This window comes from Podarcis bocagei (genome assembly GCF_964188305.1).
Source record: "Podarcis bocagei genome assembly, chromosome: 7".
In the NCBI taxonomy this organism is placed as follows: Eukaryota; Metazoa; Chordata; class Lepidosauria; order Squamata; family Lacertidae; genus Podarcis; species Podarcis bocagei.
Genome location: NC_138132.1, coordinates 23134442 through 23158116, shown reverse-complemented (window position 1 = coordinate 23158116; position 23675 = coordinate 23134442). Strand labels below are relative to the sequence as shown.

At 45.2% G+C, this 23675-nt stretch overlaps 1 protein-coding gene and 1 long non-coding RNA gene across 2 annotated transcripts in view; one reads left to right on the top strand and one right to left on the bottom strand.

The window, feature by feature from the left end:
- LOC308591360 overlaps positions 1-23675 on the top strand; it is a 329063-nt gene that overhangs the window by 291302 nt on the left and 14086 nt on the right. The window lies entirely within an intron of this gene.
- Positions 7946-23614, bottom strand: SNRNP40 (small nuclear ribonucleoprotein U5 subunit 40). Its single transcript, XM_081202015.1, has 10 exons — positions 23359-23614; positions 21477-21606; positions 19635-19728; positions 18262-18427; positions 17315-17437; positions 16544-16664; positions 14633-14715; positions 14138-14199; positions 9348-9451; positions 7946-8388 (listed from the first exon to the last, which is right to left on the bottom strand). The coding sequence occupies exons 1-10, from the start codon at positions 23503-23505 to the stop codon at positions 8339-8341; spliced, it is 1080 nt and encodes a 359-aa protein (XP_081058141.1). The 5' UTR covers positions 23506-23614; the 3' UTR covers positions 7946-8338.

Sequence of the window (23675 nt, the reverse complement as noted above, 5' to 3'; positions counted from 1 at the left end):
CCAGCTCTACAATAAGATCCTAGCAAGGCACACACACACACACACAAAGAGAGAGAGAGAGAGAGAGAGAGAGAAGGGAAAGGGTCATAGCTCAGTAGTGGAGCGTCTACTCTGCAAGCAGGTTCAAATCCCAGCATATCCAAGGTGGAAAATACTGGGCAAGTTAGTCCAATGGTCTGACTCTGTATAGGGCAGCTTCCTATGTTCCTAATAGGAAGGACTGGGTGATGGGCTTCGTGGGGTGGTGAATGCTTCCCTCCGTGAGGGAGCCTTCCCAGACCCGCTGAAAGAGGCGGTTATTAAACCGCTTCTTAAAAAACCATCTTTAGATGCGGCCACGATGGCCAACTATCGCCCAGTCTCAAATCTTCCATTCCTGGGCAAGGTGATTGAGCGAGTGGTTGCTGAACAACTCCAGGCACGCCTGGAAGAAGCGGACCATTTGGATCCCTTCCAGTCGGGATTCAGGCCTCATCATGGGACTGAAACTGCCTTGGTCGCACTGGTTGATGATCTCCGGCGGGCTAGGGACAAAGGTGAGAGCTGTTTCCTAGTTCTGCTGGATCTCTCAGCGGCGTTTGATACCATCGACCATAGCATCCTTCTGGACCGTCTAGAGGGGCTGGGAGCTGGGGGCACTGTTATACAGTGGTTCCGCTCCTTCCTCCTGGGCCGTGTTCAGAAAGTGGTGGTGGGGGATGAGTGTTCAGACCCTTGGGCCCTCACTTGTGGGGTGCCTCAGGGTTCTGTCCTCTCCCCCATGCTTTTTAACATCTATATGAAGCCGCTGGGAGAGATCATCAGGAGGTTTGGGCTGGGTGTTCATCAGTATGCGGATGACACCCAGCTCTACCTCTCTTTTAAATCAGAACCAGTGAAGGCGGTGAAGGTCCTGTGTGAGTGTCTGGAGGCGGTTGGAGGATGGATGGCGGCTAACAGATTGAGGTTGAATCCTGACAAGACAGAAGTACTGTTTTTGGGGGACAGGAGGCGGGCAGGTGTGGAGGATTCCCTGGTCCTGAATGGGGTAACTGTGCCCCTGAAGGACCAGGTGCGCAGCCTGGGAGTCATTTTGGACTCACAGCTGTCCATGGAGGCACAGGTCAAATCTGTGTCCAGGGCAGCTGTTTACCAGCTCCATCTGGTACGTAGGCTGAGACCCTATCTGCCTGCGGACTGTCTCGCCAGAGTGGTGCATGCTCTGGTTATCTCCCGCTTGGACTACTGCAATGCGCTCTACGTGGGGCTACCTTTGAAGGTGACGCGGAAACTACAACTAATCCAGAATGCGGCAGCTAGACTGGTGACTGGGAGCGGCCGCCGAGACCATATAACACCGGTCTTGAAAGACCTGCATTGGCTCCCAGTACGTTTCCGAGCACAATTCAAAGTGTTGGTGCTGACCTTTAAAGCCCTAAACGGCCTCGGTCCAGTATACCTGAAGGAGCGTCTCCACCCCCATCAGTCTGCCCGGACGCTGAGGTCCAGCGCCGAGGGCCTTCTGGCGGTTCCCTCACTGCGAGAAGCAAAGCTACAGGGAACCAGGCAGAGGGCCTTCTCGGTAGTGGCGCCCGCCCTGTGGAACGCCCTTCCAGCAGATGTCAAAGCGATAAACAACTATCTGACATTCAGGAGACATCTTAAGGCAGCCCTGTTCAGGGAAGTTTTTAACGTGTGACATTTTACTGTATTTTTGGTTTTTATGGAAGCCGCCCAGAGTGGCTGGGGAGGCCCAGCCAGATGGGCGGGGTATAAATAATAAATTATTATTATTATTATAATAAGGGCAGTTATCAGGGACCACCCCTGATCAATAGGAGACTCTGGAGTTTATGGAGCAGACCACCTTTGTCTAGGCCCTGCCAGGGCTGTGATGGTGCTGAGCGCGCTCTGAGCACCACCCTTCCCGTGATTCTTTCATCTCGAAGCGGCTTTTTCTCGCTCCGCAGTTAATTACTCTGGCGGTCCCTGACTGGGTGATTTAATTAATAAGATGCACACCGCTCGCATTTATTGTTCGGCTGTTATGTTTTTATATTGGGTAATTACTTGTAAAGGCAGCTGCCTTGCAAGGGCACCCTAGCAAATGAAGGTTTTGGTCTCGAGGGCTTCCTTCCGGTGGCAAGGCTAATAAAGCAGGATGAGGCTGCAGGAAGGGCTTAATATTTCACGTGTGCTTTAACTCCCACCTCTGAGTGCATAAAGGGAGCAGCAACGACCACAAGGCTGGATATTCCTAAGGATAAAAACTGGCACTATAAAAATGATCAGTCCTTCCCTTCCTCTCCAACACAAATCACTTTTGGGTGGAAAATAAAAAGTGCTGCTGTGATGAGAAATCATAGATAGTGCCATTTTTGCTGGGCCTTTAGGGATGTGGTCAATGTGTTGGATGGTTGCAGCGCCTGCTATAGGGAATGATTGCGGGTGGTGCTGTGGTCTAAACCCCTGAGCCTCTTGGGCTTGCCGATTGCAAGGTTGGCGGTTCGAATCCCCACGGCGGGGTGAGCTCCCGTTGTTCTGGCCAAGCTCCTGCCAACCTAGCAGTTCGAAAGCATACCAGTGTAAGTAGATAAATAGGTACCACTGCGGTGGGAAGCTAAACGGCATTTCCGTGCACTCTGGTTTCTGACACTGTGTTCCCTTGCACCAGAAGCAGTTTAGTCCTTCTGGCCACATGACCTGGAAAGCTGTCTGTGGACAAACGCCAGGTCCCTCTGCATGAAATTGAGATGAGCGCCGCAACCCCATAGCCGCCTTTGACTGGACTTAACCGCCCAGGGGTCCTTTACCTTTACCTTTTACCTGTAGAGACTGATACAGGAGAGACATGTTTATTTGCAGCTGGGGCAGATGAAGGCATCCAGTTGTGCTGCTGCAGATTCACCATCACATTTCTTCTCTCTGCTCTCCCCTCCAGCAGCATTTCTCCTCACTTTATTGACCGGGTCTGTCTGGCTTAAGGCAGACAGAAGCTGACTAGTGAGACACAATGATCTGATCTCTCCCACCGACAGAAGCAACCCATAGCTCTCGTAACATATGCCAATCAGGTTGAGCTTATGACTTGAAACTACTGCCTCCCATGTTGTTTTTGCAGTGTTAGCAGCACTGAAGTGGCCTCTATGGGGTGCAAGCTTGGGCAGTGTGTATGGAGGTCCTAGGCTGTCCAGACGACAGGACCAACCCCCCACCCCCGCCTCACTGATGTGGTCCAAAGGAAAGGAAAGCAAAACATTTGGCAATTGTATGGTTGCATGAGTCAAAGCCATCACAAACTGAGCCCCCCACCTTTACCAGTAACCTTACCATTCCACCAGACTGCCTCAGTGGGATAGGTAGGAAACAGAGCTCATTCCATCAGCTTTGCTGAAAAAGCAGCTTTATCAGTCACCTCCTACTCCTGAACTGTGCCAGATGCTCATTAAAATAACTGTTTAAGGATTGGTGCCTGAGTTTGATTTCCCCCCTTCCTTCCCTACCCTTTTCTCCTTGTGAGTCTTTTTTCTCTCTGATTGTAAGCCCACAGACAGGGACTGTCATGTTTCAATTGACTGAATGTAAGCCTTTTGGCTGACAAGTGAGGTACAAATGCTTAAACCATGGGCAGGCAAACTAAGGCCCGGGGGCCGGATCTGGCCCAATCGCCTTCTAAATCCAGCCCGCGGACAGTCCAGGAATCAGCGTGTTTTCACATGAGTGGAATGTGTGCTTTTATTTAAAATGCATCTCTGGGTTATTTGTGGGGCATAGGAATTCAATCTTTATTATTTTTTTCAAAATATAGTCCGGCCCCCCAGAAGGTCTGAGGGACAGTGGACCAGCCCCCTGCTGAAAATGTTTGCTGACCTCTGTAAACTAACTAACTAACTAACTAACTAACTAACTAACTAACTAACCTGTCTCTCTGTCCACTGTCTCCACACTATGCGTAATGCTATTTTGTCATTCCACCTGCTTTAAAACAAACTGCATAGCCCTAAACTCAGAATTCAGGCCAGACTTCATCTGACACAAATCAAGAGTTGCCGTATGACTCACTTAAGCCTCATTGATCTCAACGGATCTGTACTAAGCATGACTAAATCCAGAACTGGCCCATCATCATTGTTAATCATCTGAATCAGTGCTTACAAGTCCCTCCAATAAATACACAGCCTTCCTTGGGGACAGCCCAAGGCAATTTGGCACCGGAGGCGAACTGCAAAATGGCACATCCTCCACCGGGTAAGAAGGGGCAAGTGAAGATCTACATCAGGAACAATGGGGGGGGGGGAATAAAGATCTACCAACCTAGCACTCCTGCCAACCTAGCAGTTCAAAAACACGAAGTGCAAGTAGATAAATAGGTACCACTCCGGCGGGAAGGTAAATGGCATTTCCGTGCGCTGCTCTGGTTTACCAGAAGCGGCTTAGTCCTGCTGGCCACATGACCCGGAAGCTGTACACCGGCTCCCTCGGCCAATAAAGCGAGATGAGCACCGCAATTCCAGAGTTGGTCACGACTGGACCTAATGGTCAGGGGTCCCTTTACCTTTACCTAAAGATCTACATTGGAATGAGGGTGGGAGACCAGCAGCACCTCCTATTTACCAGGAGGTTGCTGTAGAGATGGCATTGTGGGATCTGCTTGGGGGGACTGGTAGTGGCGGCAGTGGCAGCAGGGGCAGCAGCGCTCCTTGGAGACCAGATCTTTTGCCCCTGTGGATCCTGCCCCCCGAGGCAGTTGCCTCATGGGTGAGCCAGTCCTGGCCTTCCTTGATTTTCAGCTAGCTGCACCCTGAGGTGGCCCAGCCCAGAGTCATCGCCTCTGTGAGAATTAGGCCATTCCTTTTGTTGTGCAGTCCCAACGGCGCAGCTGCCAAAATCCAAGTGCAGATTGGTGTAGCCACACGCAAATGCGCTCCAAGCGACCTCTGCTCTCCTTTGTTACCAGTATTGCTTACTGACATGAAAATCTTCTACGCAGCCAGAAAGCTTCGGCATATCTGGGTGACACTGTCATCTCTAATTAACATCAATCAGATTCCCAGCCTTTTCCCTTATTAGTCTGGAGCTGCATGGGGCATCTTCAGTGCACATGTCAGTCATCACTGATCAACAAACAAGATCTCTCCTTATAATCCACACCCCTCATTTCCCTTAGGATGCTTCTTAGAGGGGAAAGATAGGATATAGCATTGGTGGTGATCATAAAACCGTGATGCAAATATTCATTCTTTTCCGGCGGAGAGAGCTTGTGATCTTGCAGAGACCTTTGTCTCACTGTGGACCAATGCAGCACGATGGGCCATAGACACAATTTTTTCCCAGTGCCCTCCCTGCTGTTGTGAAGCACTCTGGTACTCTGGGGACTTGCAGGCAAAGAAACAGGCTGGATGATGACAAGAACGCAGGTGGCATAAATCTCATTCTTGAGGCTGATCGAACACTGGCTAGAGCGCATAATTGCATCTACCATGTGGCAGCGAGGACAGAAAAGGAAGCATACTTTACTGCTTCTATTGCACTGTCAAGTACCCATCTAGGGTAACTCTTCAGGGTGGTTCAGGGCTTACTGTTCCTGTAGGACACACCACTGGACCACTCGAAATCCTGTTGTGACCTGTTCGCATAGCACTTTATAGATAAAGCTGCCCATTTTCAAAACAGCCTTGATGCTATATGGCTATGGCAGCTCCTAGCGAGGCAGCCACAATAGCTTTAGCTTGTTTTGTGTGATCAGATTCAGCGGATGCAGACCAAAGCCACGGGCAAGGTGTCTGCAGTAATGTTCAAACTACCTGTCCCCTCAATCCCTGTCCCACATGGCTATTTAAATCTATTTAGCAGGGGATGAACAGGAGGGTCCAGGGTGTGGTTAATGTGTCTATACACAAAGTTCCTACTGTCTTTAAAGAGGCAGTAGTACAGCCACCCCTAAAGAAGGCCACCGAGGACCCAATGGTTTGTGACAGCTAACAACCATTCACAAATAACCTGCTCTGGGGAAAGGTGACCACAGGAGATGAAGTGACAGAGGACACATTGACTTAAGGCACTGATCTTTGACTAGTGGGCCAAGACCTAGTCACAGATTGCTCTAAGGTAGGTCACAACAGCAACACTATCACTATACAAAATAATAATACATTTTTTTTTAATTATTATTATTTACCAACCAACCACCCTATATAGGTCTCAGGGCGGTTCACAGAACAAAATCAAAATTTAAAGCCACAAAATATATAATGAAAATAAAAAAAACCCAATAACACTCCCCCCCATGTTTTTTTAAAAGGCACAGCATGTCAATCAAATCAAGCAAAGGCCTGGTTAAAAAGGAATGTTTTTGCCTGGTGCCTAAAGGTGTGAAATGAATATTAACATATCAGTCCCCCAGATGCATGCTTTGCATTAAAGCTTAGTTTGAAGGCTGCTGACTTAAAGGAATCCCTCGCTGGATTAGATCAAAAGGAGTTCAAAGTGGCAAGCTCTTATTCTGTGCAATAGGTATTTCAATTTATAAGGGCAATAGCAATTCTAGAACCACTTACAACACAACAGTGCTAAAATGAAAACATTTGTCTCATCCGTTTTGGAAGATCACTGGAGGATTGGGGGATAAGGCAGCTGCACCCTATGGAAAACAGTATAATCCATATATACTCATCCTCTACATGAGGGATAGCCAAAGTGGTGACTTACATTTGCTGCGGGACTACAACTCCTATCATGCCTTCCCATTGGCCATTCTGGCAGGGGCTGGTGGGAGTTGCAGTTCAGTACCTGGCCGGTACAACATTGGCTAGCCCTGCCCTGCCCTCTTCTCCTGCAGTTCAACAGGTTGCAACTTTTGCTTTACAGCTGTGTTTGCTCCCTGTACAAAAAGCTGGATGATACGTGCCTGTGAAAATGGTGGGAGCTCTTTAGTTTACAGGCACACTACTACTTCTATTACTGAGTGAGCCATGCTAAGTGATTCAGTGCACACTATACTGGAAAGCTGAGAACATCCAGAGTTTGGGGTTTCTTTCAGAAACATTTCTCACTGACCCACAGTTTTACCACAATAAGGACCAACTCGCAAATCTTAGAAGCTTGGGTCCTGGGATGTATATGGATTCATAAAAACCCAGCTTCCATCCCACCCTCAATATAGAGATAGGCCAATCTGGTTTGTAAACCACAATCAAGTATAGACTAAGCCAGATTTCTCCATTGTCACCCACAAGCTGTTGGGATGAACAATTCTCATTTTAATACACTGAAGAGTTCTTACACCCAATTACACAGATGTTTTCAAACACTTTAGCCTCCATTAACCTGAGACTCTTGTTTGTGATTTTGGCAGCAAATTGGCAAAACGGCTGCTTTTCCACTTTGCCACACTTCCAACCACACATTTATATACATATTTATTCTCTCATAGGAATAGCAAGTTCTGTGCTTTCCAGAAACCCTTGAGAATTTGTAAAGACGTTTCCTACCCTTAAAAACAATGGAAGAAACAGACTATCATTTTGCCAACTAGAACAGATTCGCTGAATGACACCCTGTGAAGATCCACAAAGAAGGTATGTGATGAAACAATACTTTCTGGAAAACAATTCTGGAAGCCGTCCAGAGTGGCTGGAGAAGCCCAGCCAGATGGGCGGGGTATAAATAAATTATTATTATTATTATTATTATTATTATTATTATTATTATTATTATTACTTGACCATCATCCCAGTACATCAATGGAACATTATTAAAAGAAAGTAGAATATCATCTGTGCAGCATCATTGCCACCTGTGAGATTAAATTTTATACTATTGCTTATTTAATTGTCCATTTTCTTTTCTTTTTTGCCCTTTGTGTGACGTTCTCCCCCTCCTGCCCTCTGACCCGCTTCTATGTAGATTAAACACTGCTGAATAATGGAAAAAAGTATACATAGCAATAAATTCCATCAACACACAGTTTTTGCAAAGTATTCTATTTATTTTCTGTATAAAAATGACAAGCAAACCTGGAGGGAAACATGAAATATTAAACGCTCCACATTTTACAAGTGTCAAATGATTTCAATAATAAGCCGAAAGCACATTGTGCAGGGAAAAATAAGAAATCTGTATGTCCATCTCAAAAATCTTAATACTTCAAAACCAGAAGCCTTTTCAATATTCTGCATAACATGGTCAAGAATTCAAGGAGGATCCTCTAAAACACAGGTGGTTAATATTTAACTCTGTACATGAAACGGCATTTTCTGAAGTCTCTTCATCTTCCAAGACTTTGTGCAGAAAGATCTAACTTGGCCAGAAGCAATCCAGTTCCACACATCCAAGATGACAACGGTGCTGGCTCTCTTCCTCACTGGATCTCCCCCATATACAGCCTTTTGTCACTAGATGCAGAAAGTACTGATGGGAAGAAATACAAACACATTTGAAGAAAATGTGAAGGATCAGTTTTGACCATCTTATTCCACCCCTCTTGTACTTCCAGTATCACTTGATAACTAAATTGACTCTCACATGCATGCCTCAACATGTATGCTCTGACCAGAATGTCCTAATTTTTCTAAAATGCAGAGTTTGGGTCTTTCAACTCCTACTAAAGTTCAGGCAGCTACATTAATAATTCTAATGTGTTTCCTCTAACAGTAGCAATGTTATGACTTCCTCTGCAAAACAAAACGCTAGAAACTGTCAATACTAGAAAGTAGCCACAAGAGGGTGCAGCCTCTCAAGAATCTTTTTCATCAACGAAACAGAGCAGGGATGAGAAGTCTGTGGCCCTCCTTGCGCTGTTGAGCTCAAACTCCCACTGGCCCCAGTCAGCATGGACAATGGTCAGGAATAATTGGAGTTGAAGCCCAACAACATTTGAAGGGCCACACAGCACTGTTATGGTACCAGTAACAAATTCTGAGGTCAAGCATGAGAAAGAAAAAGTAGATCTCTCCCAGCTTGATGTTTGCCTGCCCCCATCTTAAAATTTATGTCACCCCGTTAAGCGGCTGAAAATTCTCTGGAGAGGACAGATCCAACCTACTGGAGTTCAACTAAATCCCCCCCCCCCCAAGTAGGTTATATTTCTGTTGTTTGTGTTTTGTAGCATTACTATACCAAGACAACCCAAAAGAACAGGTCAGGGAGGGAGGGAAGGAAGGAAGGAAGGAAGGAAGGAAGGAAGGAAGGAAGGAAGGAAGGAAGGAAGGAAAGAAAGAAAGAAAGAAAGAAAGAAAGAAAGAAAGAAAGAGAGAGAGAGAGAGAGACTGGCTAACAGATTCTCTTTACAATCAAGAATTCACAGAAGTCATGTTCCTTAATTAAAAGCACCCACTTCCAGGCTTCCTGGCAATTCAAACAGAACTTACTAATTGGCTCCTCTGGATGAAAAGCCACTTCATTTATTGAACCAGCATGGCCTGGCAGCTTGTAGAGAATTCTTCTGGAGGTCGTATCCCACACATAAACAAACCTGTAATGAGAAATAACATGAGTAAGAGCCTCCCAATGGAATGAACTAAAAATAAAAGAGCAACTCTGTTTTGACCCAGTTACTCAATATTTCAGGATCTCTTATAGCTATGAGCGGCTGTGTTTACTAGAGACTACCCAGGAAGCCCTTTTGCTGTACCTGGATCTGATATCAGCCTATCATATTGCTGTAGAAAGAAAACCTGTTGCCTGCATGACCTTAGTTTGACACCACCTGCTGCTGGCTTTAAGTTAGTAAAAGCAAACCTAGCTAATTGATAGATATCTTGAATTTGGAGATGCAAGTCACTGAGTCTGAATGTAGCATTGCACGTTCAGGTGAACAAATGTATTCACTTAATGATCTACAAACTGGAAGACTGTTACTCATTTCATGACTCATGAAGCAACACTACTTCATAATTTGAAAAACCAGCTTGCTTGCTTTAGTGATATCATGGGATATATATTTCTGTAAAAAACTAATATTGCATCACTGTCTGACTCAGTACTGTGGATAAAGTAACACTGCTTATTTCTAATATCTGAAGTCTGTCTGCATACAGTAAGACTGTAACTTATTTTTAACTGGTGTGCATTCAGCTTCATTATTTGTCTTCAGTACTTAATATTCCACAAAAACTATGTGCTGCTGCATTTGACAGCCTTGAACCTTAAGACTTTAGGCAAACATGTCTTTTCATTTGCAATGGAAAGTTGCAATTTACAGCTGACAAAAGTTCACTAAAATGCAAAGTCAAATCTTTCAGAACTTCATTTCTGATCATCTGCTGCTTTAGCAAACAATGCTGTCCTGTAACTTACAAAAGCATCTCTAGTCACAAGGTGTTTTTCTGAGCATCTGAAAAATTCCAGTAATTTGCTAATAATGCTTTATGAAAATCTGCCCCTTGGATCTTTGCACAATAAATATGATGCATTATATTTTCTATTACATTCTGGCAACGGACACAAAACACTTATAATGTGGAATATTTTTGTTTCCCAACCAAGTATGTTGTAAGATATGGTTTGAGTGTACTCAAATGAGAATAGGTCTTCTCCAAAAGGGGTGAGCAATTTCAAACAGAATATAGGTACTTTGAAAGACAATAATGGGCTTTTTAAGTGACAAGAAGTGAGGAATACTACTCTGAGTGACACATGAACCAAACTTAAATGGCTCACTAAGGCGATGGCTGAGCAGTCCTAGGTAAGGACTTTGGCCACAATCCTATGCACAGTTAGTTAGAAGCAAGACACATTGAACCCAGAGGAGGTTACTTCCAAGTAGCCATGCACTGGCTGCTATTTGACCTAGAAATACAGATGTCACGAGACTTGATTGTTTTTGCTGCAGCAGATGAACACAGCTACTCCTTCAGAAACCTTATGTTGATATGCATGGGAGGCTCAAGACGCAAGATTTAACAAGTTGACTCTTCAGTGCTAATCCTAACACCCTGTACTCAGATTCCTTCTGTGACTTCAGCCAGTTAAGCTCTCAAAGCTATTGGGTATTAAAGACTGGTTAAATAGCTACTGCCTCAAAAATGTTTCACTGCCTTTCAGTTATTTCATCACTTGAACCTTGCAGTACGGGGACTGGAGATGAGAGACTTATGCTGCAGAAAGCCTGATAACCGAAACTTTCTAAAATTCAGTGCCCCCAACTTTAAGAAGTTGCCATTCTGAACTGAATTATGACCTTGTTATGGTCTGATTCATCAAATCCATTAAGTATTTTCCAATGTGTCTGCACTGTTCCCTCTCATCTTGCTTTGGTTGTGTCAACTTTGATGCGCATGGCAACGGAACACAGAAGTATTTAATGCGCTTGCTTAGTGCCATCAGTGAGTCTCCAAAGAAAAGCCCAGCTTTTAAGCATATCACAAAACAGGGAAAGAAATTTTGTAACACCCCATAAGACAGGAACTAATGCTCAAAATTCAAGGATTTTACTACAAATTGCATTATGATACATGCTGAATATTAGTGATGCTGAAAGACCAGTTTTTCAGTAGTTATGACTTTCACCAGAAAACAAGTCAGAGACCTGTCCTGTTTGTAGCTAGAATTCATATCCTTTACTAAGTCGTAAGGGTGCCCTCAGCAACATATTGTAAGCAACATAAAAAAGCAGCATACCCCTACCATAATTACTACCTTCCGGATACACCCCCCTTCTTTCCCCTTTACAAGATCACCAGATACATAAGCCACTGCTCATCACCAATCCATCAACATGGACTGAAATAAGTTAACCAGCAGTTAATGTACTATATTTAGAAAGCTGTCTCACTTGCTCTGGCACCAACATTTGCACAGGAGGTGGGGAAGGAAAGCATGATCGCAAAGCAACTGGCTGGACTGCGCAGGCCAAGGTGTCCTTGAGTTAGGAAATGTCACTACAGTGGTGCCCCGCAAGACGAAATTAATTCGTTCCGCAATTTTTGTCGTCTAGCGAATTTTTCGTCTTGCGAAGCACGGTTTCCCATAGGAATGCATTGAAAATCAATTAATGCGTTCCTAGGGAAACCGCTTGCCAGGCTGGCGGTGCGGAGAAGGGCTTTTCTCCCCACCGCAAGCCTTCAGGACAGGTACGGGAACAGAGGGGAAGGCGCGCAGCGCTTTCCCTCTGTTCCCGGGGCTTGCGTGGGAGGAGGGTTTTTCCTCCCCACCGCCAACATTCAGAACAGCATTCTGAATGTTGGCGGTGGGAAGGAAAACCCTTCTCCCACCCCAAGTCTTCAGGACAGCCATCCGAAGGCTGGCGCGGGGAGAAGGTCTCTCCGCCCCCCCCCCACGCCAGGCTTCGGTGCATCCTTCAGAGGCTGCTGCCATAGTCACGCGTCACTTCTCCAGCTGGGAGAGGGTCGCGGGGGGCTGGTTTAGCCCCGCGCGCGCTCTCCCGGCTGGAGAGGTGACGGGCGCCTATGGAGGCTCCTGCCATAGGCGCGCGTCACTTCTCCAGCTGGGAGAGGGTCGCGGGGGGCTGGTTTAGCCCCGCGCGCGCTCTCCCGGCTGGAGAGGTGACGGGCGCCTATGGAGGCTCCTGCCATAGGCGCGCGTCACTTCTCCAGCTGGGAGAGGGTCGCGGGGGGCTGGTTTAGCCCCGCGCGCGCTCTCCCGGCTGGAGAGGTGACGGGCGCCTATGGAGGCTCCTGCCATAGGCGCGCGTCACTTCTCCAGCTGGGAGAGGGTCGCGGGGGGCTGGTTTAGCCCCGCGCGCGCTCTCCTGGCTGGAGAGGTGACGGGCGCCTATGGAGGTTCCTATGGAGCTGTTCCTGGAACAGCTTTCCGAAGTGGGGCGGCTGGGGCAGGTGACCCCGCCCCCCGCCCCACTTCGGAACAGTTGCAAAAGACGTCAGGGGGAAGCGGGGAAGCGAAGCGCTTCGCTTCCCGCTTCCCCCGGACCTCTTCTGAAGCAAGGGGCTGGGGGGAGATCGCTATCTCCCCCCAGCCCCTTGCTTCAGAAGAGGTCCGGGGGAAGCGGGGAAGCGAAGCGCTTCGCTTCCCCGCTTCCCCCGACGTCTTTTGCAGCAAGGGGCTGCAGGGAGATCGCTATCTCCCCCCATCCCCTTGCTTCAGAAGAGGTCCGGGGGAAGCGGGGAAGCGAAGCGCTTCGCTTCCCCGCTTCATCCGACGTCTTTTGCAGCAAGGGGCTGCAGGGAGATCGCTATCTCCCCCCATCCCCTTGCTTCAGAAGAGGTCCGGGGGAAGCGGGGAAGCGAAGCGCTTCGCTTCCCCGCTTCCCCCGGACGTCTTTTGCAGCAAGGGGCTGCAGGGAGATCGCTATCTCCCCGCAGCCCCTTGCTTCAAAAGAGAAGACCCGCTGTCCCCGGGGCAAGCTTCGTTTTGCGAAGCAAGCCCATAGGGGAATTCGTCTTGCGAGGCAAATCGCGGACGAAAAAACCTTTCGTCTAGCGAGTTTTTTGTCTTGCGAGGCGTTCGTCTTGCGGGGCACTACTGTATGTACATCAAAAGAACATATACCACATATATTTTCAAGGGCTGCAGAGAGCACTGCTTGAACTGTTAAAGCCAAGTACTTTTCATCCCTTTCATGCCCCCCCCCCCAGTTCATTATGACTAATAGAAGAGATTTTGCTATTAAGCTTCCTTTCCTAGAGATGAACAAGTCTCAGAAGAACAGTTTGGTTAGATATCTAGATTACTTAGCCAATCAAAACTTACACGTTGAGTAGTTCTCTAGAACCGTGTTTTCAAGCTGATGAAGCAGAGAAGCCCCCTTCAAACACGCACACACTCCCAGTCAAATATCCACTAATTATTCTACATGGAACACACTGAGTGCAACCAGATACCTCCTGGGGTTTAGAATGTTGCTTTCCATGACTTTAAGTTCTTCTCACAACCTAGACCACAGTGTCATAGAGTTGGAAAGGACCACGAGGGTGAGTTAGTTCGACCCCCTGCAATGTAGGAATCTTTTGCCCAACATGGGGCTTGAGCACACAAGATTAAGAGTTTCATGTTCTACTGACTGAGCTATCCCAGGCTAAAGAACAGATTCCATTCCTTTCAAGTAGTAACGTGCTACTGCAACACACCTATAAGGCGATACCAGTCTGTCTCCGAGCACAATGGAGAGTGTGAGTGTTAAAGTCCCATGCAGCTTGGTACCTAGAGCACTGGTTTTCAGATGAAAGTAAGAGGGCTTTACCTGTCTGCAGATCCAGCAGCTATTTTACTTCCATCTGGTGACCAGGAGCATCGCAGGAGATTCTAAAGAACAAGAAAACTTAGTAGCACAATTCCAGGCATACCTTCATTTCCCCGATTCTTTTTGAAATAAAAACTCGCCAAGGCTTTAAGACATTAACACCACTGCAGTAATAATGGCTTGCCTTTGGAAGCTTAGTCTGCAGATATATATTGTACTTTATTGCCAGAAATACACAGTATCTTGTTATCTTATGTGAAATAGATTGTGAATGTCAAGATACTAAAATTTATAGGCCATTACAGCTGCACTTGGGGGTTAAAAAAAACCTTGTTGCAGCAGCTTTAATTGGAATTTCTTCTCACACATTAATCTTGAGCACAGACCTTGTTAAGAGGTTTGTGGCAATCTGAAATTTTAAAAGCCATTTACTTATGAATTAATTCTTAGCTGCCATCCATAAACAAGGAGCATTTCAACCAGCACAGAACTCACCTTCTCAAAATTATGTACATTCCCTTGGAGGATCTTTACACATCTCTCTTTAGGGGCAAAGGGCCGAACATCCCAGATACGAACTAGAACAGAGCCCATACAAGCAATTTAGAACCGTAGTAACAAGTATTATCCCACAATATTGCAGATTTGATGGTAAGTAAGCTGATAGGTTTAAAGACATAAGAACTGATTTGCTCGATCTGACCAGAGAGCCATCTAGTTCAGTATTTTGTTTCCCACACTGGCTAAACAGATGCCTCTGGGAAGGGCAAAAACAGAGGATGACAACAAGCACACAGCAGCACGATGTTTTTGAACATGCAGGGTCCATATAGCTATTGGTAGTATTTAGGTAAAGGGACCCCTGACCATTAGGTCCAGTCGTGGCAGACTCTGGGGTTGTGACGCTCATCTTGCTTTATTGGCCAAGGGAGCTGGCGTAAAGCTTCCGCGTCATGTGGCCAGCATGACTAAGCCATTTCTGGCGAACCAGAGCAGCGCATGGAAACGCCGTTTACCTTCCCGCTGGAGCGGTACCTATTTATCTACTTGCACTTCGTGCTTTGAAACTGCTAGGTGGGCAGGAGCAGGGACCGAGCAATTGGAGCTCAGCCCGTCACGGGGATTCAAACCACCTACCTTCTGATCGGCAAGCCCTAGGCTCTGTGGTTTAACCCACAACACCACCCGCGTCCTCTTGGCAGTATTTACCCACCCAAAATTTGTCAAAATTCCATTTAAAGCCATCTAAAGTCAGTGGTGGTTACCACATCCTGGGGCAGTGAATTCCATACTTTACTTATGCATCATGTGAATAAATATTTCATTTGTCCAGAATTTACTGCCCATCACTTCCATTGGGCAAGCCCAAGTTCTAGCATGGTGAGTTCAAGAGAAGCTGCTTTCATTATACACTCCCATCTAAAAGCTACACAGTCTCAAAAATTCCAGCCATTTTTCACAGGGAAGGTGCTCCAACCACTCAATCATTTTGGGTTACTCTCCCCCCCCCCCAACTTTCCCAGACCTGTAACAACCTTTTTGAGATGGCAGCAACCACAACTGCAGACAGAATTCAGGTATAGCTAGCTAGAGCATGGTTTCAGCCACTGACAAGCAGCCTCTAGATGGTGACATGACTACAACTTCACACACAAACATTCAGCTGTGCAGGGAACAGAGGGAACATTTTTGCAGTCTAGCTTTTAGTGAGGGAAGGAGGAAAACTTCAATTTGACTGAGACTGTCATATCACAGAGTTGGGCTGAGGATGTTGTGCCAGGGTGTAGGGAACCTAAGGGTCAGGGAAGCCAGAGACAAAGAATCTGAAGGATGGACCAAGAAAGGAGGACTTGAAGGAATGGTAGGTGGATTGAGGAAAAAAGTAGTAGAGATGGATCATCAAAGAATTTGTTAATCAGAGAAGCAACTAAAAAAACCGCTGTGGTGCTTAATGGAGGGGTGCGGAACTTCCAGGTGTTTAAACTCTCACAACTTCTGACCATTGACTATGCTGACAGCATCTGAAGGGCTGCAGGTTCTCAAACCCCAAGTTAAGATCAGGAAAACGGTATGCTATGATGAATGCGGGAGGGAGACAAAAGTCCTACAGAAGCTTGTCCAGAGATGACAGTTAAAGTCTGCATTTTGACAAGAGAATCTGCCAATTGTGGCTTCTTCTATCATTGTAGCAGTGTGCCCTGGCAGCCCTAATGGGACAAAAAGCAGGCTTCTGGCAATAATAAATCGCATCACACTTCTCTTACAGTTTTGGCAACTACCCAAAGTCTTGGTGCATTTTAGGAGACATTTCCAAGTTCTGACATACTGGCTGCAAGCTAGTAAAGACTAGTAGTAGTATGCTTGGTTACATGTTCCTTAATGCTATTTTCCAACAGAAACAGTTACCTGTATTGTCCATGGCATTGGAAAGCAAGTAAGAGCCTTCTGAACTCAGGCTGAGACCTGTGACAGAATCAGCATGTCCTCTCATTGTGTAAGTTAGCTTGTTCTGACGAAGGTCCCATACCTTTAAGGATATATGAGCAGATATATGGTGTGTCACATACACACACACACACACAGAGAGAGAGAGAGAGAGAGAGAGAGAGAGAGAGAGAGGTCTTTAAAGTAGTTAGCTCTATATAGGGCTGTTGAAGCTTTCAGGTGAAGTTGCAAAATGAGGAGCAGAGCCTAAACAAATACATGGAGATTTATTTATTTGTGATATAGTCTCTTAGACTTCCAATGTCCTTGTAAGACAAATAACCTATGCCAGGTCTTGAAAGACAAAAATCCCAGCATCTGTTGACCAATTGCCCTTTTAAAGGAAAGGGACAGCCCATAACAAATAATTAATGGGTCTCCTGTTTCTGATACGAGGGCTTTCAGGTCTCACTGTGTGCCATCTTCCTGGCACAGGGAGAGCTGGCACTGCCTACTCGTCTTCACAGTAGAACCTTATTCCCACCACCCCGAGAAAACTAGAAGCTACCACTGTCTTCTGTTTCTTCATTGCTCCTTCTGGAGGTGGCTAAGTGTTCTAACGAGAGAGGAGAAGGGTCTGGGGCAATGCAAAACTTAAAACTCGTTTGAAACTAGTTTGTTTTTCAAGTGCAGATAAGCCCTTTGTCCAAGTTACAAATATGGAATCTAAGGAAGGTTCAACAAACAGCTTACCTTGATATCATTGTCTATGCCTCCAGATATTATCTGATCACTGGTATCATTGAAGGTCACTGCTAACACCTGATATGTATTTTGAAATGTTTGAACAGCAGCTTTTTTCCTGATGTCCCATAACTGGAAGCGAAAGCAAACAAGATAGACATTCATAACCCACCCTTCACCACAGGGTCCAAAAATAGCTCAATACAACTAAGCCATGAAAGGTCTCGTAATCCTGAAGGCCTGTGCACAAAAGGTGCACCCTGATTCAACATTAAAAAGTACTTACTGACAAGGGCAGCTGTCCCTGGGAGGGGATGGCATTCAACGAACTGGGAGTCAACACAGAAAAGGCTCTCTCACACACTGCTGCCCCATGAACTTCACATAGTGTCAGAACTGAGAGCAGGGCCTCCTCCGCAGATCTTTTAAAAAGTCTACATGGGAGGAGGTGGTTCTTCATATATTTGGGAGCCAAGTCTTTTAGGGCTTTGTAAATGGCGGCACCTAGAATTGGGCTCAGAAGCACAATGGCAACTGTACAGCTATTTAAGAACTTGTGTCCTGTCAGTCGTGCCCACCAGCACCTTGGTCTGTGCGCCAGTTGCAGCTTCTGAACAGTCTCCAAGAGAAGGCCCACATAAAGCACATTGTAATAGTCCAGACGAGGTTTCCAGAGCATAGGTTGGTGCGATTATCATGCTCACGTTAAGAGTGACTATCTTCGAAATGATAAATCTACAAGTGTAGGTTTTCACAGAAGCTGGAACCGGGTTCACATTTGACTAGTTGATATTGGTGGAAAGAAAATAACAACTCCATATCCCAAAAGAATGTACCTCTTTAACAGAACTCTTTACTCAGCAAGCAGCACCTAAAAAGACAACTGCTTACTGATCACACAAACCCACACTAGTATTTAGTATTTACATTGCAAGACGACAATTATCCATACTAACCTTTACTGTTCCGTCATCACTGCCTGTACAGACCAGCTGAGGTCCACGTCTTGCTGGGTAACAGGAATTCACAAATGATGTGTGACCTTTGAGTCTTTTCACCCTCTCTCCTGTCTCACTATCCCACACTGCTACAGTTTTATCGGTGGAGGCAGAGAATAGCATGCTAGGAGAAAATGCAATGCTGATGAAGTGCTGAAAAGCAGCATTTCACATGTATTAAAAGGTATTCAACATTCAAATAAATGGCCCTTAGGTAGAAGACAGTTAAAAGTGACCACAAAAAGCAAAAGACACCTACTACTAACTGTCAAGCATTTTGCCCAGAATGCCAGCCTTCTGATGGAGGGGGAAAGGGAAGGCAAACACTACTTTGGTCACTACTTTGTGACAAAATCCAGTTATCCCAAAGGGTTTCCAAATGTGCAGTACAGTGGAACCTCGGTTCACGAACGTAATCCATTCCAGAAGACCGTTTGAGTTCCGAAACGTCTGAAAACCAAGAACTCACTACAGAAGCCTCAGTTCAATTGAGAAAATTGAAAAGCAAGCAGTGGAAGCCATTCGACTTCCGAGGCGCGTTTGAAAACGGAAGCATTTACTTCCAGGTTTTTGGCGTTCCGAAACATTTGGCTTCCGAGACACTCGAAAACTGAGGTTCCACTATATACAACTACCACAGAATCTTTATTTAATTGAAACATTTTTACTGTTGCTCTTTACCTAAAAATGCTCTCAGAGCTGCTTACAAAAACAAATAGAGAAAAATCAGTAACTGTAAAAATAGGTGGTGCGTAAGTTACAAAATCTTGTACAAATCCCTAGGTGTAAGTGAATCGCTATCGTGAATAACCTTGTTCTGCCAGGCAGCCATGCACCACTCCAGTCCCCAAAGGCTTTTACTACTATTGGCATGTTGCTCCAGGATCTGTTTGGCAGAAATCAGGAAAAGCAGCAGGGAATAGTGGAATGGACTGAATGGCTACAATGTGACGGTGACTACCTGCCTGCATTCCTATCCAACTTTTCTCCCTCAAATCATAGGGTTGTATTCAGTGCCCGTTCTACTCACAGTAGACCCACTAAAGTTAACACACATGACTAAATAAGGTTCATTAATTTCAGTGAACCTCCTCCAAATAGAACCTAGCTGGATATAACCCACAGGAAGTTCATTTCTTGCACATGCTTTCAGAATTTGTTCTGAAATATTTTGACATATTAAAAAGAAAATCACCAAGTGACTAGAACCAACAACCAGCAAAATATAAGTACACAAGCTTCAGTAATATACTCCAAATGACAAAAAGTCATTGCTAATCAATTAAACAGCAGATAAAAATATCCACAACAAGAATTATATATGTACTAACCTGCCATCAGTGTTATAATGTAGTTCCATAACTGCTCCGCTATGTCCTTTCAGAGTGGCATAATTATCACAGTCCCCATACACGTTCCATAACACTAGAATCAATGCAAGATCAAGATTAAATACTGAAGTCATGTTGGCATTTCCAAGTGATAAATCCTCTTAATGAATCAGATGCACTTTTCAGATCTAATGCTTAGCCTTCAAGTAGGTATAACTTCCAGAAACAGATGGTGGGTGGTGGTTGCTTTTAAGAAAAGAGCATCATTTTTTACCTGGGGAAAACTCTTCTATACCTAACAAAGGCAGTGAGAGAAAATATTCACAATCACTTCAAAGAAACTGTATTGCAGTATGTAAGCACACGAAAATGTCTGTGGTTCATCATGAATGCAAGATCAGATTCTTTTCAATTCAAAATGTTGATCTTCACACTATGTGTGTACTTTTGAGTTCACAAGTAAACCTTAGTAGATACTAGCATGCTAGTACAATGTGGCCTATGTGTTTTTAAAAAGGCTACCATCCTACTGAGTAACAGATGAAAAGAACAGATGCTCTCATCTGGCTTACTGTTGCATCCTATGTGAACATCATGGTTTGTTTCACTTCCCAGGATTCTTGGTTCAAATTAACTGAGGTAGGGATTGTGATTTTTGCTCCCACTAGAATTAGAGGAGAAACAAACCAGGGGTTGTTTGAGCAACCATGGCAAACCATTGATTATCATAGCATGTAAACTGGGTCAGGTATTCTTAATATTAATTTAAACTAGGGTTGCAACCTGTAACTGATTATGGACCTTTCATTAAAGCATCTATAATTAATTACTTTTCCTTATAAAACTACTGATGGCTTTTCTAGCGGATAATATCTCTTAAGATTCCCATTGTGGCGACTTCTACTCAGCCAGAGTCATCAACCTTTATGGCCTGTGGGCACCCAAGAAACTGTCATTGGCACCATGCACAGCAGACAACCACACACACGTGTCGTCACTCCACCCCAGCCAGCAATTAGGCTTTAAAATGCCCTAATTAGTGAAGGGTGTGTAGAATTCCTGGCAAGTCCAGCTGGGGAGGCAAGAGTTAACCTTCCACCCCCAGCTGCAATCTCCAGGAAGATTCCCCACCGCTATTTTATTATTATCATTATTAATTAATTAATTAATTAATTAAATCTGCATACTGCCCTTCATTCATAGATCTCAAGATGGTTCACAGCATAAAAACACAAGATAAAAACACAAAATTCATAATAAAAACAAAACAATAACTCCCACTTCCCCTCATGCTTGGGGGTCACATAACTAGCTAGCATGCTGCAGTCTTATTTGTTATCAGAATTAACCAGACAAATTGCTCCGCCAACTAAGAACTGCCATACACCACCACTATCATGGAGCCAATTGAAAGCTTTTTCTAAAACCTATTTATCAAGCAGCAATTTGGGGGAAGGGTGTCACAGCTGGGGGAGAAGGATTGACCCTGACCTTCCCAGTCATGATCCCAATATCACTTCTCCCTAGTTGCAATTAGGCAGGGGTAAGACTATTGGCTACAATAGAAGGTTTCATTCAATGCAAATATGAGGAGAGTGAAGTGTGGGACTCCATTGCACTCACAAGCACCATGCGGGTGACCCATCACATACACCATTAAAACTTTGGTATTAGTCATACATAAGTTTACTTTTAATTAATTAAATTAGCTTACTTTGGCTGATTTATTGTGTCCTTGGTTAATTTAATATGCTGTATGCTTTTCTTTTAAAAAAGCACACAACTAACCCAATTAGTTTTAAGCAAACAAATTGTATTTAGAAGTTTATAACGTAGACTTACATATCAACCTGTCGAATCCAGCTGATGCTAAGGTGGCTCCATTTGGATGAAACTTACAACAGTAAACTTCTCCTTCATGCCCCGAAAGCAACATTATAGGTGCCTGGAGAGAGGAACATCTTGGGGGGCCCTGAAATATGAAAAAATGCAGAATACCCAACAAGCTATAAGAGAGTCTGCATCCAAATGCAGAAAAGAAAACTATTACTCATAAACCAGTGATGAGGAACCTGTAGCACACAAGATGTTGGACCCCAACAGCCTCAGCAAACATGGCTAATGATCTGAGATGATAAGAATTATAGTCCGATATCATCTGGAGGGCAACTGGCTCTCCATCCCTGATCTAATGTCTTGTGGCAAAGGTAAGCACTTCCACCAGTCTGAAAACATGACAATTTAGCCCTGAAGATTAATTCTAAAAGCTGTAACACAAACCACTTACAGTTTCAACAAGTGCATTAAAATACCCTAACCTTGTTCCGTTCAGATGTTTTGGACAATAGTACTCTTCAATGCTAACCACTGAGCAGGCTAGTTGGGGCTGATGGGAGTTGTAGTGTAATATCTGGAGGGCCTTGCAAGGATTATCCCTGGATTTTGGTATAAAAATGACTGGCAATTGGCTACCACTGAGAAAATAACTTCTAAATTACGAAAAGAACAGAAAAACAAATTTTATGTAACATGGTGGTCATTTATTCAATATATAAATAAAACTGTCCTTAAAGATAAAGCATCGTTGAAGACATGGCTATCCTGAACAGTATGGCTTGCACTACATTCTTCTCTGGAATGACTCTTTGTAATTGATAAAACAAATTTTGTATTGGGGCATTATAGGCTGGCTATTTGGATATCTTGTGCTGAGTAATAATAATTATTTACGATAATGTACAACCTAACACCTTTTATGGGGGTGGTGATGTTATATATTTGTTAGAATGTCCAAAACACCAATAAAAATATTTAATAAAAAACAACAACAACCCAGGAGTGTGTTGGGGAAGGCTGGTCTAACTGATCACCCAGGTGAAATAAAAAATCAGTAACTAATGCAAACTAATTATAGTCAATGGTCATTCTCGCAGCCATGTGTGCTATTAAAATACTGAGCTAGAGGAACCCATAGACTCATAAGACAGCTTTCTATATGTTACTCTAAACACTAAGCACAGTTACAGAACCACAACGATGGCAATGAAAAGCTATTTTGACCACTCATTCAAAACGATGTAGTTCTGTGTAACAGAATGGACCTTTCCCTTTAACAACTACCTCCACTGCTTATTCTCCTCTTTTCAGAATGCTAGCCCCTCAAGACTCCCCCATTAGTTCACACTATACACACACACACACACACGTGTGTTTCTGAGACTAGTGCGGTGCAGCAGTTGGTATGTTGGACTGTAACAGACTTTCAGTGTTGGGACTATAACACTGCCAGACGTTGTTGGACCACCATCATTCCTGGACCACTGGTCTCTCTAGCCAGGGATTATGGGAGTTGTAGTCCAACCATACCTGGTGACCCCCAGGTTGAGAAATGTGGACTATATACCATGTGCACCTGGACTACTTCTGGGTGGCGTGGTGGTTAGAGTGCTGAAGGGAAAAAACGCGATATAAACGCAACAAACAAACAAACAAACAAACGGACAGGGAATCGCGAGGCCGTCCAGAGATCGCACCACATCTCCCGTCATCCCTAACCGTGGGCTACGCTGGCAAGGGCTGCTGGGAGTTGTAGTCCCACAGCATTTAAGCTGCCTCGGGGTTCCCCGTCTCCGCTTTAAGGCCTCACTCGCTATAACGGCGAGGTAATAATGCATATTAAAAGAGAGCGGTTGGGCGCGCGGCCTCCGCTCCTCAGGGCACTCACCGCCTGCAACAAGGCGCCCGGGGGCGGCTGCCCAGCGCCAGGCCCCGGCCCCAGGATAAGCTCGTGGCGGGGCTTCTTAGCCCCGGACGCCGTCGCTACCAGAGCCATATCCGGGCCGGGCGCTTTCCGTTTCTGCGGGTCGATCATCGTGCTCCTTCGTCGAAAAGGTCTCGATTCCCCTCAAGGCCTCAAAGGCGCGTCAAATTGAGGGGAAACTGACTCCTCGCCGTTCCGATTGGCGGCTCCCTACCAAGGCCCCGCCCCCTCCGCGACGTCTCATTCGCGGACGCTATCCTTCCTCCTCGCGGCTGCTCTCG